A 20,055-nucleotide genomic window follows, 5' to 3' on the forward strand; every position below is an offset into this window, starting at 1 on the left:
AAAAATTAATGTATTTAGCCATTTTATGTCTTATACAAATACTTTTCCTAAAACAATCAAGCAACTTCTATATTAGTATTATTATTAGTAGTAGTAGTAATAATAATAATAATAATAATAAATTCCTTATAATCACAGTACAGTTAAGTCTGGATTTAAAGCTTCCCAAATCTGTGGGAGCCACTGCCTTAGTTCAGGCAGTATCAGTACAGGTGTTTTGGAGATGCTTTGGGTTTATTGTACACGTGCACACAATCCACACAATGCACCACACTGTAGATTCTGTGTCTGGAAGTCTCAGACAAATGCTAAAATTCTGTCTAGACAAAGCTTCTAGGTGAGGAAAAGAAGAGGTCATACTTGAGGAAATCTGCACTCACTGTAGCCATGACTCCAACATGATCTGATTCAATTCCCTTGAGGGAGACTTCTTTCGAATACAAACCTTCAATATATATCTACTACTAAACTAGTTCATGGCATCTAAGGATCAAGCCATCCAAAGTTATCTTCTTAGAAAATATGCAGTAATCAACATTTAATTTTTTTCACTGAGATTTCATGTGATTTAATCCTTTATGCTGTGCATGCTAACATCATTTATCTATTCTGCTTTCTAATTCTTACTCTTTCTACCTGAAGCATAGATTACTTTAATGCAGAGACCAAAATATAAAAACTGCTGTAAAATACAGCCATTTCAGTCTTCAAAATCTTGCCTCTGGGAAAGGTGTTTCGCAGAGGAATATGCCTAAGTGGATTTTTTTCTTGTCAGAGAATGTCAGAAGTTAAAGTAGGTAACGTTACTGTAATTGAGGGATTGCTCCATTTCTTGATGAGCTCAAGATTCGGGCACATAAATATTTCTGAAAATACTGGCATGCATAAGGTAGCAGATTGAAGAAACCTGTTTTATTTTGATGTGACCCTACTGCCACGGAGCTCTTGGTCAGCACTGTGGTTAAAATGAAAGTTTAGATGTGTGTGAAGAGCTAACAAAGTCCTCTAAGCTACCATACAGTTAAGACAGCTAATTTTTTCTGACAGGTGGCAAAATTGTTCTTGGCAATAGAGGTGTAACTTTTGCCTGTGGTCACTGTCCTATCAAGCTTTTGCTTCAGCTGCTGTCTAAAAGGAAGTGCTCTATTGGATCAGCAGACTGGACCAATTAGATACCACAATTCACTTCCTTGCTCAAGCTATTCAGATACCAGGAGTCAATTATTTTATATTTGCTTGAACATATAAAGACCGCAATAAAAATAAATATTGAGCTAAACTATGAATTGCAGATGAGAAAAATAGCACTGGAAAATGTAGCATTGACCGCTCTCGAGATTTCTAAAAGCAAAAAAATAATGCTTTTAAGCAAACAGTTGCTTTCCCAAGCAAATTATTAAATGCTTTCTGTGCCCCATGTGGAGGGGGGGTGGCAAAAAATACCTCTTTCCATTTATCTCTCAATACATTACTTTTACCTTCCCCCATGTGACCCACAGCCCTTTTGTCACTTATTACACTGCAATCTTCGAACTTCAAAGCTGGATTTGTGGTTGATCTTTTAAAGCGAAGTATTTGGAAATGTATTCAGCTCCGAGGCTGGAGTGATGAACTCATAATTTTGCAGAATCATGACTTTGAAGATGAAATTAGGCAGCTAACTTAGGATAAAAGTTGTGTTTTGATATGCAGAATACCAGGGGTGCACAGCTGCGGCCTCAGCAAGAGCCCCAGTTGTACGAAGAGGGAGGCCTTATAGGAGCAACTTAGCAAAAGCTGAAGCCTGAATTATCTTTTTTTAATCTTTCCCCCCCTCCAGTTATTCTGAACAAATTGAATTAATTATTAAATATTTAGGGGATTTTCCGAACTGCATGATGCAAAATGAAGTCAAAGTTTAAACCAAATGCTTAAAGCAGAAACGCATTTCTCTTGGTGTTACCATCATGTAAATACTTATTTTTACCTTTCATAGCATGATTTGTTTCCTTAGAATTTGTTCTCTTGGTATTTTTCCTGTAGTTTCTTCACTGTTCTCTCCAACAATAATGCAGAGTTGCATGTTTATGTATTACTTTGCTGTTTCACAGTACTTGAACCTTTTACTTAGCATGGCTGAGCATTCATGCAGTCATGTCTGCAAACCCAAAATAAGCCATGGTAAGAGTTGCTTTATGGGGGCTAGAATGGTGAAGAGATAGGTTATGTATCATCCTTTATGGATGGTACATCCATGGGTACCATTTTATGGAATTCACGTTAGAGTAATTAAGGAAGAAAGAAGGAAGAAGCTAGACTGAGGATGCTTATGAACATTAATAGGAAAGAATCAAATTAAAATAGGAACCTTACGGAGCTTCCTAATGACAGAAGAGCAAGTTATATCTAGCTTTTTGGCTACCAAATTATTCTGTGTCATCAAGGGTGGGTTTTTTTGATAAAAAGACACATAGGGAATATAATGCCAACTTCCATAAAAGAGAACTATCATGCTAGACTGAGTAACATGAAACAACATTAGAGTAGTTCGTAAAACTTGTTTTGGCAGTGTTACTGACGTTTTATTTCTCCTCCATTTCCTGATCATGGATATCTCTGGTTTATGTTATATTTCCATCTTTAACTATTTTATTTGTATGCATGAATTATCAGCCAAGAAAACCTCACACTTTTAATCTGATTTTCTCACCTCAAGCTACAGTGCAAATAATACTTTACGTTTCAAAAAAGAGTTTAATTTCTAGATGCCAATGAGGAGCAACACAGATTTTGATGTTTGTTCAAGGAATTTCTGCATGTCTGACAATATGGTTGACCATAGTGTACAGATCTATTACAAAGTGAATGTGCAGGAGGCATGGTACTGTTTGGGGTTTGCCATGTGTATGTATGAATATCATTGCATAGGCAGATGCTGAGATGAATTAGCTGAGATTTAAGGAGAAACACTCCTGACCTATGAGAAACTTGGTCTGTCTTCAGTAGTAAGCAAAAGAAAATTAAAAGAAAGGAAAATGTAGAGTTTGGGGTGTCCTTTATTTAATATAAAAAAGTATCAATAGAATAATTTAGTACAATTTAGTACAGCAGATGGTTTTCTATGAATATTTTGACTACCCGTTTTTGCTGGACTGTCATCTTACTATACACTTATGGCTATGCATTTTTTTTTTTCTGAGCAGACCTCTACATCAATCTGTCAGCATTATCTCCCAGTTTTCTGATGTTATCAGACACCATTCATAAATTCAGAAGATATCATACCAATGGAAAGATAAAAAGTTGAAAGCTTTCCTGTCTCTTTTTTTTATTTGGTTTTTCTCCCCCTTCTCTGTGGGTGCAAGACAAGTGGTGCTGATATGCACTCTTCCATCTATCTAAAGAGCACTTGGAAGATAACAGCAAAATAAATTGACAGTTGGCTAGATGATCTCAAAGGAATTCTGATTTTCATAGAAATGCCATAGCTGTAAACTAGTGTTAGGATACAGGACCTTACTTTTCTGAGTCACTGCTACACAGACAAACGGCATTCTCTTAAAAACTCATGAGCTGTATCATTTGTGACTTGCACGTGTTCTTCAAACAACGGATTAAAAACATCAACTAAAAACATCATAGCATTTGTCATGACTGAGTTAATGTAATCACAACAGCAAAATGAGTTCAAGTTAATGCTGCTTCATTTTTAATTTAAATATCATATAAAGATTTCTTGTAATCCTGAGCACCATTGCATAAGACAATTTTCTTTCAAAGTATGTGCTCTGTCTTAGAATCTGTAACTACAGGCATGATATTGCAATGCTTTTGACATAATTTTAGGGAGATAATGCATTTTGGCTGTAATTTTAGATTAGATATAGGGAAGAAGTTTCTAAATCCCCCTTCTGTCAGTTCAAAGTCGTTCGCCCTTGTCCTATCACTACATGCCCTTGTATTGCTCCTGAGCACAAGGGAGTTAATAGTAAATAAAGAGGCTTGGTTCTATCTGTCATTGTTTTGTTTAGCAGAACTGTTCTTGATTTAGACTAGCATGAGTTCATTTCAAAGTTTTTTGATTTAAACAGGTGTTCAGAGCAGATAGAATTATATTACACAGTACCTATAATGTATCAGATTAATGTAAAAAACATTTTAACTTTTAAAGCAAAACAGGTATGATACTTCTGGAGGTGTAGAGAACAATAAATTAAAGCTGGCAGGTTTAAGAACTTGAGCGATCAGGTGATGGGAGGTCACACTGATGTAGTTAAGTGTAGAATGAAAGCTAAAGCTTTGGGAGGGGGTTGGTGGGGAGGCAGGGTCAGAGGGTGGCAGGTATTGCTCACTGTAGAGCTGTGATATAGAGCAAAGAACATTTAATAAGATGAATGGCTGCAAGGTTCTGTGCTACAGAGACTCTGAAGGAACCCTAGTTCACTTACAGAATTAAGGGATTCCCAGACCACTGAATGTGAATACTTTGGATGTATTCTTTGTAACAGTGGCTCATCATTCCTCACAGGTGCAGTGAGGATCTTGGACTTGCTAAATGCAGTCTGGAGATGCAGATACTTCCTTATGCCTCTCCTTGAATTTTACGGTTTTAGCTCAAAATAGTTCTGTGTTACATATCCATCATAAAAAAAAAGAAATTAAAAAAAATGGTAGTAAGCTTGAAATAGACTGCTGTATGTGTTGTTAGAAAACAATTTCAGGTAATTTTTGTCCTCTTAAGAGTGGATTATTCTCTGTTTTTCTTCCCATGTCTCAGTTGAAGTGAGAAAAGACAGTGATGATGGTGGAACTGTCATCGATATAAATAAGATGCAAAAAGAGAAGAACATTAGTAGTTAGTAGTAGTAGTTAGTGAATGCAGTAGAAATTTGGTTTAAATTTATTGCTGATTTTAGGATGGTTCCAGAAGTTAGATTGTGCCATACTCTTTTTCTGTTGAAGTGCTAAAACTGAAGCTATAATTAAAAACAATAAAACATATAAAACCACATCAACCCAGTAAAACATTCAAAGACAAGTAGTGTGGCAAATTAATTTGCCAGGTGAACAGTTATGGAAATAAATGCTTCCTTTTCTCTTTATGGAGGGGGGGCAGGAAAAGGCAACTGAAGAATTTTTTTTTATCGTTTCTGTCAAGGAAACAGAAAGGGAAAGCTTTTACAAGCTGTGCCCATTAATATCAGCAGCACTTCTTGTTTTCTTTTTCTCTGTAGTGTGATGGTTTTGTAGTAAACCTGGGATCTGATAAAGAAGAGTCAGCTTTTGCTTTGCACATTATAAATCAGTGATTTTTCATTTAAGCAAGGTGTGTAAACAGAGGTAGTGTGTTCTGCTGATAATTGCAAAAATTATGAGCTGTACAGTAAGAACTCAAGACCACAGAGGTGGAGTGGATTTGCAGTATATGTGCATCCATGTATGTGTATCTCCATACATATTAACATATATTTTGGTATATGTGTATCAAATTGTGAAGGTAAGAAGCATGCACTATCAGGGATAAAGCACCACATTTAAAAGCATTAAAGAACTATTTAAATAAAAGTGAACTGTGACATTTGGATCTTAAATGATAATGCCAAATACATAATTGAAATGAGTTAGGGATTTGTGAGCATTAGTAAAAATCTATAGTAATACCATGAAGAGGAGTTGTACTAATACAGTCTTGTAGTGATGCAGTACCTGGGTGTTTTAGAGGTGCTACTCAAGAGAAGGCAGTTGTGCATTATTTCCCTCTCTTCCACCTCCGCAGTGGAGAATGTGAGGAATCACAGGACCAGCATAATAACCATGTTACAGTCTAAGCAGTGCTTAAAGTGCTACAGACAGCATTGAGTTGGCTATGACCTTAAAGATTGCTAGATAGTGGGAATATGCAGTAGTCAGCCTCCAGTCCTAGATGACAAAGTGTGGTTTAAGAGGTACATGTGAATGTGCTTTCTATTCTTCCATGCCTTACAGTCAGTACACAGCATAGGGATAAAATTATTAATATGGAACAGCAAGTAGGCCACATCCTAAGAGCATTTGGAATGTAACATCCCAAGGTCCTTTGAACGATCTTTCAGCCTCTGTGGACTGTCTACATAGATACGGTCATTGCAATCTTGAATTAGGTATAGAGCAGTTGTAGTATCTCTAGCTCTTCTACTGGAACGGTTCCCACAATACTGTGTCATTTGAATGCCTGTAATTCAGGAAGAATATTGAGAGGTAAAGAGCATTCAGGAAAGATCCACAAGAATAGCTGAAAACATACCTTATCATGAAAGACAGCAGAAACATCATACATATTTGTATTTGCAATAGAAAGAGAAAGAAGACAGTGCAGCTGCTGCTTGAGTATTTATACAGAATTTGTTTGTAACATGCTCCTCGAAGTAGCATAGATGTGTTAAGATTTCTGAGAGGAATCTGTATTAGGAAGTCTAAGGGTAACTTTTTCTAACTTTGTAATATACAGGTCTCTTAATGTGTTATGTGTGAAGTCTGTTCTTGTTATAAAGCAAGTGCTGATAGTAGAAATGGTAGCAATTTAGTCAGATGTGAAGTAGTCTTCTTTAAATAATGTCATACCATTTTTCCCCCCCTTGTACTTGCTCTGTACAGGGAACGTTGCTGTATCTCTTCTTCCTTGGTATCACAACATTGTAGGAAAGTAGGCGTAACCACTCTGACATGTGCCACAATTCCTGAATTGTATATGCTCATTTAAGTAAAAAAAGAAGCAACAAATACCATCCTCCCTACCCAAGCCTACTTCAAGCTGAAAGAAATCGCTTTGATTTAGTAGAGACCTTTACAAGTGAAGTTGGTTTTAATGAAATTGGAGGTTTTAAAACCAGTTGGGCTGACCCTGTAAAGCCAAGAATGGCAAATATATTTGTCTGAGATAACAAATGTGAAATGGAAATCCTGAGAGAAAGCTAAAACATTATTTCATCAGGTCTTTACTGCTGTTGCATGTTCACCATTTTATTCTCTTGCTGTAAGACTAATGTATGACACTTAGGAAGTCTGTTTCTTCTAGTTCTGAATTTTGCCACTTTGCTTAAATATGATAATAGAATCATAGAATGGTGATCTCTGAGACTCTTTTTCATTTCATGATCTGAAAATAAAGCAGGTCTAAGATCATGCTGCTGTCAGTAGGCAGTCCCAGATAATATTTGCTTTGACTTTGCAATCTCATTTTTAAACTTAAGTTAAAGTTTTATATGTAATACATGGTAAAATCACATCAGCATTCATAAAAACTTTAGTTGAGAGCTTTTCAATCATTGCTCTATGGGGGGGAAACAAAGAATAGTCTGTGTTAATAACAATTTCATAAATATTGACAGGAAAAGACTCATTAAGAAAACTTGATTTTTTTGAATATGTAGTTCACGTGTAGTGTACATAAAACACTGAAAAAATGAATTTTCATGCAGAAGAAATTGTAAAAATTCTATCACTGTCACTTCATTTAAATGTAAAGCTGAATTTTATACTTGTGTATTCTGTGTTATCATAAAACAGAGGAAACAGATTCTGCAACATCTGCCTTAGGATAATGACATAAGTGGACAAAAATCCAAAGAAGCTTTCTTGAGGGGGGAGGAAGTAACCTTTCTGGGAGAAAAAAGAAATCCCTCTATTTAACCCATAAGAAAAATACATGAAGGTATTAGAGCTGCCAAGTAGTGCTGAAATCTTTGGGGGAAGATGACGAGAGGATACTATGGGATTTTTCAAGAGCAAGAATATTTGATCAGAAACATTATATGAATATATAAGAAAGTGTGAAGAGGGCTTTTGGTTGGTGTGGTTTGGATTTTGGGTTGGTTTTTGGTTATTGGTTTGGTTTGTAGGTTTTCTTTTCGTTTTTTTCTCCTGAGGGGAATTGCATCATTTCAGTATTTTATGTTATGTCATTGCTGGGAAGGTGATGTGTTTTCCAGAATGTTACAAATACTGTTCATGACAATGCAGTCACCTTAAGTAATTTTAGCATTGGCATAGGAACATGAGAATGCCTTCCTTGTAGGTAAGAGATTTTTATTATTATTTTTTTTTATTACATGAAATGGATAGTTTATATAAAGTACCGAAACAGATGAGATTTTGGATAAAAATGTGCAAGTACAGAAAAAACAAAAAGCTTAAATGGTCACACTATGCATTATTTTAACTCCAATAATACATCAGTCACTTTGCAGAAATGTTTCTTCTGCACTTACTCTTCAGAAGGAAGAAAAGTGTGTTCTTTTGAAATTGATGTTGAAATGATATTTTCTACCTACCTGAAGAGCTGAATATAAAGTTTTAAAGAATGCAAATAACCTTTTAAGTATTCAAAGAAATAAAAGTTTTAGGTTGCCTGCTGACTCTCAAATTCAAGTGATTGGCGCAGCAGATGTGTTTGATGATGATAATAGAAGGGGAAAAAGGAAATCCTTTCAGATTTTGAAATATATATTCTGATGCTTATAAATGTACTACCTTATTTTGTGTCTTCATTGTCAGACACTGTGATTGATCCAGTGTGAGCAAAGAAAGAGCTGGGAGCATGGGCCACAACAGTGCAACTTGTACTTGCAAAGCAGTGAGAAAGATTGTGTGAGAATCACTCTGTCAGCAGGGTTCTGAATGTGATGAGTGGAATATCAATCTATCTTTATAATAGAAAGAAAATTTTTGTAGCAGCCAGTGTTTTGAACCAATAGGAAAATCAGCTATATTCTAGTGCAAATTTTTCTGTATTTGTACTCAAAATAGAATAGGAAATCGTGTAGGAGTGACCATTCTAATAATAATAGTAATCAAAATATTGTCACTTTTTGTCTTCTGTGGTCTGTAGAAGTTATTCCAAGTTATTTGACTAATTTCATTTATTTTCATTTATTTTTAATTTATTTTTTAATGTTTCAGTTATTCTTCTCTGAGTTATATTTTAAGACTTATAGGCATTAAAATGCTTTCTGATGAGAACCATGTCTGTAATCAGGCTATCAAATGCAGGTAACAAAAGCATCATAGTATGCAAAGCAACCTCTGAAATAATAACTTTGACTTCTTTGTCAATAATAGACATGTACGCATTAAAAAAATTAAATCAATACACAACTCTGCAGTTTTGCTAATACAAAACATACTGATACGTAGAACCAACATTTAAATGACATCTGATGAGTACACTTTGCTTTTTATTAGGGCCTTTTAGATTCCTGCTAAACAAACTGTTAAGAATGTAAGGCTTGACACAATTTTCTGGTTATTATATCTAGTTCTTAACATTATTTTCATTGACTGAAGAGGACTGGTTTCTGTCTTCAGGAAAAAAAATAGTGTACGGCTTTATTAAATAATATGCAAAAGAAAAAGGAAATTATTTGCACTTCTGTGTTATCTGTATCAGAAACAATGCTGAAGAATGTCTGCCTTCTTTTGAAACAGAAATTGATGCCTTTGTGAATTTTTTTTCCCAATAACACTCATCACTAGTGAGCACATTTATATTTAAAGAGGTAAACTGCAAGGCTGACACAAAACCAATGTAATGTTACGTCTTGGCCAAATAGAAAATTATGGGTTTGAGAGCTGCTTAATAATTCTTTCAGCTTTATAAAATTAAAACATTTTTCAGAAAAGGTGATAACTCTAAGTGAAATGATTACAAAATTGCATTTGCAGCAAGGTTGAACACTTAGATTAACATAGAAAGCACTCATTGAATACATTTGCATATCTTGGTAAGTCATGAAAAGGTGAAGTTTGTAAGTTAACATTCTCTATTAAAAATCTCTCTGAAATAGTATATTATTGCTTTACCAAAGGGGGATGTCTGTGTGTATGAATCTCAATTTTATTTTTTAATTTGTCTGTACATTATAACAACTAAAATATGTACAAAATAATTTGAGGCCTCAGTTCCAAAATCAGTGAAAATTGTGAGCATCCCATGTAGTCACTGGAGCTATTCAAATTTGCTTAACTTTATTTCTATCAGTTTCTGTAGTGCTTGTGGAAGCTTTAACCATTGATTGTTATCATGGAGATATGGAAGTTTTAAGATTTTACAAATTAAAAATATAAAACCATTTTCTAAAAATAGAACTTAAATTACTGTCCTGGGTTTAGCAGCAGCAGTCATTTTTTTCTCCTTCTTGGTAGCTGGTGCAGTGCTGTGTTTTGACTTTCGGGCTGGGAACAAAGCTGATAAAAATGATGTTTTGGTTTGGCCAAGGACTTTGTGAGCTCATGCTCTGCCAGGGAGGAGGGGAGGCCGGGAGGAAGCAGAGACAGGACACCTGACCCAAACTGACCAAAGAGGTATTCCATACCACAGCACGTCATGCCGAGGGGGGAACTGGGAGGGACCCGGAAGGAGAGGGGGTCGGCTGGGTCGGACTGGTGGTTCGGCGCGTGGTATTGTACTCTTTTCCTTTGCTGTTTTCTCTTATCATTGTTGTCGTTGGTGGTAGCGGTGGTGATTCGTATTGTACCTTAGTTACTAAACTGTTCTTATCTCAACCCGTGGGAGTTGCATTTCTTTTTGATTCTCCTCTCCGTTCCCCCAGGAGTAGGGGGAGGGCAAGAAGGGGGGGGAGTGGGTAACAAGCTGTCTGGCTGTGGGTTAAACCACGACAATTACTATGAAAGTTAGGAGATGCTGGGTTTCTCGCTGCCTGTTTGGGTGAGTAAAAATGCGTATATTCACTGAATGGAAAGTTGTCATGCTTATGCTGATATTTTTATGAAATGGCAAAAGTCATCTAAACAACGGGAATTAGGAAAAATAGTAGCTGAGTTGATAAGGTTAAAAATTAAGAAGTCAGTATTACCAAGGTGATTTTTCACCATCTACAATATGTGAAAATAACTAGCAAAGAAAGCATCTTTATAATTTAAATGACAGTAAGCATTCACATAATTTCAAATAATTGAAATACCTTTTTCTGTAACTTCACTGTTCTTTCCCTGCATGAATTTCTTTTTTTTTTTACCTTTGCATAGCTACAAAATATATATCCTTCAAAATGTTGCATTGTAGAAGAAAAAAAATGCCAGCCTTTGAGTAACATTTTGCTTTGCATACTGAGTATACACAGTTTTGATCATAGTAAACTTCTTTCATGTACAAGGGTCTTTTCATGTTCTGTACAGTTTCTGAAAACAGTAATCCTTGAAAATTTCTAATAGTAGTTGTTCCTACTATTATATCGCCTCAGCTTTGCTGTATCATTTTATGATGTATTTTGTCAGAAATTATTTGCTGTGATAACTTATGGCTATTACACCCAGCAGATTTTTATCATTATTGCTAAACCAGGTGTCAACCCAGATCATTGTATTAGTCTGTTCTGCACAGAACTAACAATTCAGGATAAGCAGGTAACTGTTAGATTACATTTTGTATTGTTGTATGAGGTATCTGAAAGAGAAAAAGATTGTGTGGATATTGCATAGTCTGGATTCAAAGCCTATGGTTCTTTAGCAGCTTGTATTCCTGCAGTTTCATTTTACTTCTGAGGGCAATGGGTTTTTTCTAAATTATGTTGCTATAGCCCTTTTGACCGCCTCTGCCCCTGGGAACTTGGTGAAGAAATAATTTTCGTCATGAAAAGGGAGAAAACAAGTGTGAAGCCCATGGTTTGTTTATGTAATCTATAGGAATTGTTGTTGCATGTGGATGAATGTGTGCATTGGGTCTTAATGTGTTTCTGTGTGTCTGCCATCCAGCTTTTTCTTCCTTTACAGTTTTACATTTATTCAGTCTCTGTGGAGCCTGGAGAAAAAGTAAGGGATGAGAGTGTAGTACATGCTGGCTTAAATTATCAGGTGGTGTTTTTTGTGTTGTGAGGGGGCAGTTTGGCTCTTAGAATGAAGAGGGCTTTGACAGGGATGCTGTAATTTACAAAGGCACAAACTTGGTAAGTTGTTGTTATAGTTGAAAACAAAAAATAATGAAAGAATAGAGGTAATTTTCCTGGAATTCTGTGTTAAAATGAGCTCTTCTTTCTGGATAGGTTGATTGGGGTGCAGTGAAGCTAATAAAGAGAGTAATGTAATGTTCTTTTAGAAAGAAATTTTGGTTTTCCTCCTCCAAGAAAAAAAAAAAGCGCTTAAAAAAAAGGAGGCAAAGTTAAAAACTGAAGCTTAAAAGAGAGCAGCAAAACCCCCTGTGTGTCTACATTAATGATTTGGTTCAATTGGGAGTGTGCTACTGTGGGAAAATCTTATCATCTCACTTAGCTTGCTTTGGTTTTAATAGTGGAATGGTTCTCAGGGTGTATGAAATGTCCAATGAAAAAAACATAAGAGGTGTTCCAGGATCCTACTTAATGCATGCCAGCGTGCCAGACAAAAGTGAGTTCAAAGTTAATAAACTAAACAGAAAAGCAGCCCATCACTGCTTTCCCCCCAAAGCATGGTCTTTAGCGTCTTAGCACCTGATGTTTCACTCTGTATGTGTAATCCTGTGGTGCCTCTTTGCTAATGCAGGTGTAGTGGTTGTGTTCATTGGCAGAATTATATATTATTTTGTTATTCAAGGTCTATGTCTAATACTGCTGAATTAGTCCAAAAGACCTTTATAATCTTTAGGGATCATTCTGTTGTTGCTATAGGAGCAGAGCATCCTGAACGGTAGTTGTGATACGTGGAGCCTGATGCAACAGGTTAAAACTATGGCCCACCGAAAGGCAATGGAAGTTTTCTTACCAAATTCAACAGCACCAAGATTTTATCAACAATCTTTAAATTCTAACCTACACACAACTGACACAAATTAAAAACTGTCGTGTCTTAACTTTGTTCAATGAAAATTCACTGCCATTGTACTGTAGAAGTTATAAAACATGACATTTGCTTTTGATGATGTCAGCTTTGAAACCTGTAGGAAGTTAACTTGTATCCCAGGCTATGTTGGGGAGGGGTTATCTTCTTATGTTGCATATATCTATTAAGGAATGATCTTTGCTAAGTAATGATCGTTAGTGGTGAAATGATTTCTCAGTGCAGCCTCTAGATGGCGCAGTGATTCGGACTTTCTGTACATTCATGTCATGTCAGATGGATGCCTGCATAGAAAATAGCCCCTAGAGAAATAAGACTCTTTACTGAAAAAAAGAAAAATCCTATTGCTTTGTTGAAAGAAAGTACAGGTGTAACAAAATTGCCAACATTAAAAGAACTGGAAAATGTATGAATAATCTAGAGATCAATGCATGTTTAGCTGTCTTCTAGAGGTAGTGTTGGTTCTATGCATTATAGAACTCTTCATATCTCATGTTGGAGGCCCAAAAATGTATGCTGAAGAGCAAAATCAGAATTCCTGTGATAGGTGAATTGCTCTGCCATGCAAAAATGCCTGCATCATCCAAGGTCTTCTTCCACTGTGTTCTTTACTGCTGGACCTATAGTTTTAATCTTTCCTCTCTAGAACACTTTGTTCAAACAATCTTTACAATGTGTGAGCAGAATGCATGCAACCTAAAAGTATAAAATCATAGAATGGTTAGGTTTGGAAAGGACCTTAAGATCATCTAGTTCTGCCATGCATCCTTTTGATGCAGTCCAGCATGCAGTTGGGTTTCTGGGCTGTGAGCTCACACTGCCAGCTCATGTTCCCGTTTCTTGTCAACCAACACCCCTAAGTCCCTCTGCAGGGCTGCTGTCAATCCATTCTCCATCCAGCATGGCTTCCCTAAGGGCAAATGGTTCTTGACAAATTTGGTGGCCTTCTACAACATGACTATGTTGTTGGTGGCTAAGGCAAGGTTGACTGATGTCATCTGCCTGGACTTAAGCAATACATTTGACACTGTCCTGTATGACATCCTTGTCTTTAAATTGACGAAACATGGGTTTGATGGATGGACCACTCACTGGATAAGGTGGTACTCCAAGGTCCTACTACCTCCTTCCTCCATCCTGCATGTGGGTCAGGGAAATCCTAAGCACAAATAGAGGCTGGGTGGAGAATAGATTGAGAACAGCCCTGAGGAGAAGGACTTGGGGGTGTTGGTTGAAGAGAAACTTAACATGAGCTGACAGTGTGCTCTTGCAGCCCGGAAAGCCAACTGGGTGCAGGGCTGCATTAAGAGAAGTGTGACCAGCAAGTCAAGGGAGGTGATTCTTCCACTCTGCTCCACTCTTGTGAGACCCCACCTGGAGAACTCTGTGCAGCTCCAACATAAGAAGGATGTCGACCTGTTGGAGTGAGTCCAGAGGAGGGCCACAAAGGTGATCAGAGGGCCGGAGTACCTCTTCTATGCAGACAGGCTGAGAGTTGGGCTTGTCAGCTTGGAGAGCTGAAGGCTCCGGGAAGACCTTATAGCAGTTTCCAGTACCTAAAGGGAACCTATAAGAAAGCTGGTGAGGGACTTTTTCACAAGGGCATGTAGTGATAGGGCAAGGGGGGATAGCTTTAAACTGAAAAAGGGAAGATTTAGATTAGATATTAGGAAGAAGCTTACTGTGAGGATGGTGAGACACTGGCACGGGTTGCCCAAAAGTTGTGACTGCCCCATCCCTGGCAATGTTCAAGGCCAGGTTGGATGGGGCTTTGAGCAGCCTGATGTAGTGGAAGGTGACCCTGCCCATGGCAGGGTTGTTGGTACTAGATGATCTTTAAGGTCCTTTCCAGTCCAAACCATTCTATGATTTGCGTGTTGCTCTGTGTTCTTTCTTTTTCTGTCTTGTTAAAATACTCTAGTAGCTAATGTCACTCAATAAAAGCGAAGTAAATATTATTCCAGGAAATTTCAGCAGCATTCAGTATTACTTGAAGCTGTTGTTTGTTTTGTGGTGGTTTTTTGGTTTTGTTTTGTGGGGTTTTTGTTTGTTTGTTGTGTTGTTTTTTAATAGATATGGCTGTCTTGTTTAGAATTTGGTTTAATATGTAGGCATTTAGAATAAGATAGTGGTTTCTTTTACCTGACAAAGTACGCAGAATAGTGATAAAAATAATGGAGCCATATGACAGCAAGGCAAAAAAGTACCTTAAAGTGTAGACTTATCTTTTTAATAATATATGTAGGTGGAAGGAGGTAATAAGAACTTGTATCCTTAATATATCTTGTTTTCCTTCTCCTGTGTAGTTGAGTAAATAGCATTTTCTTCCTACATACACAGAAAGAAATATTCTGAAATAATACTGTGATGCTTAAAGATCATGACAAAAATGATAGATGGTGCTCAGTTTTCTAACCTAATGTTGGGTGCAGATGCTGGGGAAAAATAATAGCTGAATTAATATAATCTCACATACACCTGCTAAGCATTATGGTGGTTCATCAACAAATGCAAATGTCTTGCCACTACTGTTAATTTAAAGTTGCTAAGATATTTTTTGATTCCAGTAGTAACTTTATTAGCCTTTGGTTTTTTTTTGGCTTAGGTTTATTCAACTATTGTTGGTTTCCTAAGAGTGATTTTCTTGTATTTGTTAGGAGTTGTGCAAAATAATGAAGCAAGGCTAATTTAGACGTACACAGAGACGGGCAGTAATGTCTTGGTTTGTTTTGGCATTTGAAAGAAACATTTCAACAGTATATTGACAGCTATCATTTTCTTCCAGGATGCTTTAACATGATACGGTAACTTTTCAAGTAAATTCATTCAACTCTAATGAAACCAAATTGGATTTTGCAATATAAGTGGGTTTTTTTTTCAGGTTACATTAATCTGACAGAGCCTGATTGTGTCCCCCAAAGGCCATGGCAAAACATAATCAGGCAGCCTTTAAATTGGAATAATTCTGAAATCTCTAAAAATTGCAAATGTAGCTATCGGACAAGAGTTGCAAGAGTTCTTTGAAAAATTGGAGGTTTAGTAATTCAGATTTGTTTCCATCAGCCTGTATTTGAAGACCTGTGTTGGAAGATTCTCAAATCTAGCTATGCAATATAATTTTTCCAGGTGAATTGAGCACTCATGCATTTTGTAGATGTCATTACATAAGTCACGTTGCTTAAGAGCTGCTTGCAGCTAAACTTTCAATAGTTACTGCAGGCATTCTCAAAGTATTTGCAAGCACAATCACTGTGTACACAGGAAGGTAAGTTTATGTATGCAAACGGGCACATAGGCTAGAATAATTGGGCAGATTGGCTAATTATGTTTCTAGGCTTGCAGTTCCATATGCAGTCTAAAATCTTATGTACAGTTTGGTGTATGCAAATTAATGCACTCACAAGTGTTGCTGGTAAATTAAACTCATATACTTAATTTTACACTTTAGGTGTCAACAGTGTCACATAAGGTGGAGCTTGTGCATGCACTAATAGATCTTTATTAGGCAGATCCCAAAGCCCTTTTCAGGAAATTAAGACTTTTCAGTGGAAGAGGTTGACTTTTATGTGGCATCATATATTTATTGTGACAAAATACTAATAAACCCAAGAACATTTTTAGTGCAGTGGTGGTGTAGTTTAAGCCCAGCTGGTAAAAAATTTAATGGCAGAATTTTAGTAACTGCAACTTGTAGTGGTATGGGTGGTCTTGCGTACAGAATCAAAAGTAATAAATGCAAGCAAGATAGAAAGAAAGATGATTTCTTAATAGTCAAATAATTGATTTCTTTGTTTACTGTTCTTTCTCTAACATTTTAAAATGTAAAAATGCGTTGCTTTGTCTGCGTATTTCCAGTAAATTATAACAAATTATATTGTAGTTGAGCAGACTTTCTGTGTATAATTTCATGACGTTGTGCACATACACCAGTGATTTTAATTCAACATGATTTATATCATCACATTAGTTTTTCAGTTATTTCCGTGTCATAGAATCATAGAATAGTATGTATGCTCATTGGCTAGCTTTAACGAAAATAAACGTAACACCTGGTAACAAAAAATAGTCAACAGGAACAAATATGATGTAGTTAAGAATGGTGAGTGGAAATCTGTACCTAATTAAAAGGCATTGTTAATATATTTTATGAAATGTATATATCTACTGCAACTAGTACTAAAAACGTTTTAAATTGATTTTTCATATTTGCCTGTCATCTCAGTGACTGACAAGCATGAAATAGTTGTTCAATAGTTCTAATAATACAGAGTCGAGTTTCCACATCATCTTACTAAAGTTTCTGAGCAGATCTCCATACAAAGAATTTCCATGAGCAGGTGTCTCTGGACTGATACACTCAAGATATCATTATTTATAATTTATTTATAAATTTGCCTTCCATTCCAAGTTTAAAAAAATATAGATAATACAGGAAAGTTATTATTAGATTTTGATAAGAGTGATCTGCTGGTCTCAGGTGAGTTTTGTATAATAGGAAACTTGACTCTCTTCACCGTAAATGAGTACCCTGAGACATTCTGCATTTAAAAGGCTAACAAAGCAGAGGTTAGTTGAGGAGAAGGTAATCTATCTGACTGTAAAATATTTTCTGTTTTCTTCATACCTCTCTACTGGCTGTCACAGACCTGTGATTTCCATGTGCTGAGCTTGTTCTGGTGTCCATCTTCCTTGTGGTACTTTTGAGACACATGATTCTCTTTTCCTTCCTTTTTACTTTTTTGTGTCTTTTCTTGTTGAGGACATGTACAAGGGTGCAGATACACTTTTGGTGGCCTGTAGTCACCACTGGTCCTTTCTTTGATGTGTTTTAGGCATTTACACCCAACAGTCCCTGTGTGTCTTACAAATCCTGCTTCCAGTTTCTGATTTTTGCTGATATCAGTGGTGTTCTCCCTTTTGATATCTGGAACTTTTGCAATTGATTTATGCAGTAGTTTAGAGTTGCTGTATCTCAGATAAACAGAAATTGTATCAGGTTGATAGCTGGGCCTCTGGTCCTGCCAGTAACCTCAGGCTACTGGGGCACTTCTGGAAAACTGGAAGCTATAAAAGTAATAAGAAGTAAGAGATGCCATCTAAACATCTAATTATGCTGAGCTCATGTGGATGTCTGGAAAACTGTCAGACAAGTGAGAGGAGCAGCAATAGTCAGGTTATTACTATATATGATACATGTACAGAGATACAGTTCAACTTTGCTTTTCTTTGCTATAATAGAAATAAAATGGTTTGTTCTAAGTGTTTAAATGATGCAACTCAGCGGAAAGGATTGTTGTTTATTATTAATTAGGGTGATAGGCTTCAACTTTTTCCTTTGTTTTAATACTTCCTGGTGGACATAAACCCCACTCATTACGCTACATGTACTTGAAGCTATTACTGTTTTTTAAGAAGTAACTGATAATTTCTGTGTACAACATGTTGGGTTCCTGTTTACACTGTAAAAAACTCTGCACAGTTCAAAATTTCACCACACAACAACCTCTGAATGTAAACTTCTAACTGACATGGTGTTGTTTTTTTTCTTCTTAAAGACCACATTTAGAGCCCAAATTATGAACAGCACAGAAACATTAGCATAGCTTGGCAATGGTTTTGGTTTTGATCATCACCAGTTTACTGTTAAGTGGGTGCTTTTAGCCTTGTACTGTGAACACTCTAAAAACAAAGGATGAGGAATTTATTTTCTCTTCATTTGACTTCTTTTTATTACTCCAGTCAAGTTCTTCTCAAACAGCGTTTCATGACTAATTAGTAAAATAGTTCTTGTTTATCTGTAGGTGAACCAAGCTCAAAGAGTTCTGCTTCATTAGAAAGGATTTTATTTGAGGTTTTTTTTAATTTGAGCATTTACTGCTTGAATATGTCCTGAAAAGTCATTGCTGTATTATAAGCGTAATCATTTTTAGATACCTCAGTAAGATCCCAAGCAGAAAACACAGTATAAAAAGCATGCGTTATTCTTCTATTTTCTTATTTATACGAAAGCCATTAATATATAAAGCAGATCAATTCCGTGCTCCAGTGCACCTTCTTTTTTTTTCCTTTGAACTTTGCATTGGTTGCTTGAGTTTGAATTTTAAGAAATGTAAGCTGTGAAAAGCTGTGGTCAAAGTGGGGCAAACAGTACTCTGAAGGACCACCTGCTTGCTTCTGTAGTATTTATGATGTAATTTTCTGGTACTTTAATATTAACTTCTAAAACACCAGTATTAATACAACAGCTCCATTCATACTATTTAATAACAACAAAAAAGTAAATACTACACAAGTCAGACATCTTTCACTGATCATTAAGTGTAAAAGTCACCAAAGCATCATCTTCATCATCATGTTCTACTAAGAGAGTGAAATAATATGCAGGTATCATGTATCGCTACAGTAGGGTACAAAGGTGAACGACTGTATATGAAAGACTGTGGCAGCCCTTTACTTAGAAGAAAATTGAAATTATTAATGGTTGAAATTATGTATGGCTTACTTTTTGTAAAGACTCATTAAAATACCCTGAATATGTTATATTTTTACTACTACTTATCAGAATTGCATACTTTTTGTTTACTTACAGTATGAAAGAGGCTGGTTTAGGCCACAAACAGTGGAGGGGTGGTCCTATTTCATCAAACTGCAAGCAGTGCCCGGTAGTTTATACCAATCCTGTTTGTGGATCAGATGGTCACACATACTCTTCTCAGGTAAGAATTAAATAACTTCATTATTCTTTCATTGTTCCCGTCAATTCCAGCTCTTGGGAAATAAAATACTGTATTGTAACACATATCAACATTTATTTGTTTTAACTAAAATATATATTGCAGATTGAAAGTGATGGCAATTCTTGTATATTGTAAGGCAAAAAAGCAAAACGGTAGCAAATTCTAAGCAGCATGAAACAGTAATACCGAAAGCAGCACAGTATGAGAGTGCTCCACAATATGACACAGCTCTAGGTTAAGCCTGCCTGCAGCAGACACCAAGGCAGGGTTTTCAGCTAGGAAAAAATTGTTGTGTTTCCCCGGTTAGGGGTAGGATAAATATGTCAGATTTTCCAGTTGACAATTATGGGGATGCTTTACATTCCAAGCACATAGCCATAAATGTAACATAGCTACATAAAAATACTGTAATAGTGTAAATAATTGTTGCATATCATTCCTTATTGCAACATGCCTTCTATGTATTTGAAGGCGATAACCAAATCTTCCGTCTGTATTCATGGACCTTCTTGTCTTTTCTGTCATACTTATTTGG

At 36.2% G+C, this 20,055-nt stretch overlaps 1 protein-coding gene across 3 annotated transcripts in view; it reads left to right on the plus strand.

The window, feature by feature from the left end:
• SPOCK3 (SPARC (osteonectin), cwcv and kazal like domains proteoglycan 3) overlaps positions 1-20,055 on the plus strand; it is a 182,322-nt gene that overhangs the window by 95,793 nt on the left and 66,474 nt on the right. For all 3 annotated transcript variants that reach the window (XM_061373054.1, XM_061373037.1, XM_061373045.1), the window contains exon 5: positions 19,373-19,499. In XM_061373054.1, coding sequence (XP_061229038.1) covers positions 19,373-19,499 — 127 coding nt within the window. The remainder of the gene's footprint in view (positions 1-19,372; positions 19,500-20,055) is intronic.

Source organism: Neopsephotus bourkii, unplaced genomic scaffold, assembly GCF_033783945.1.
Source record: "Neopsephotus bourkii isolate Nb327-2 ecotype Australia unplaced genomic scaffold, CSIRO-AGI_Nbou_v1 NB_168, whole genome shotgun sequence".
In the NCBI taxonomy this organism is placed as follows: Eukaryota; Metazoa; Chordata; class Aves; order Psittaciformes; family Psittacidae; genus Neopsephotus; species Neopsephotus bourkii.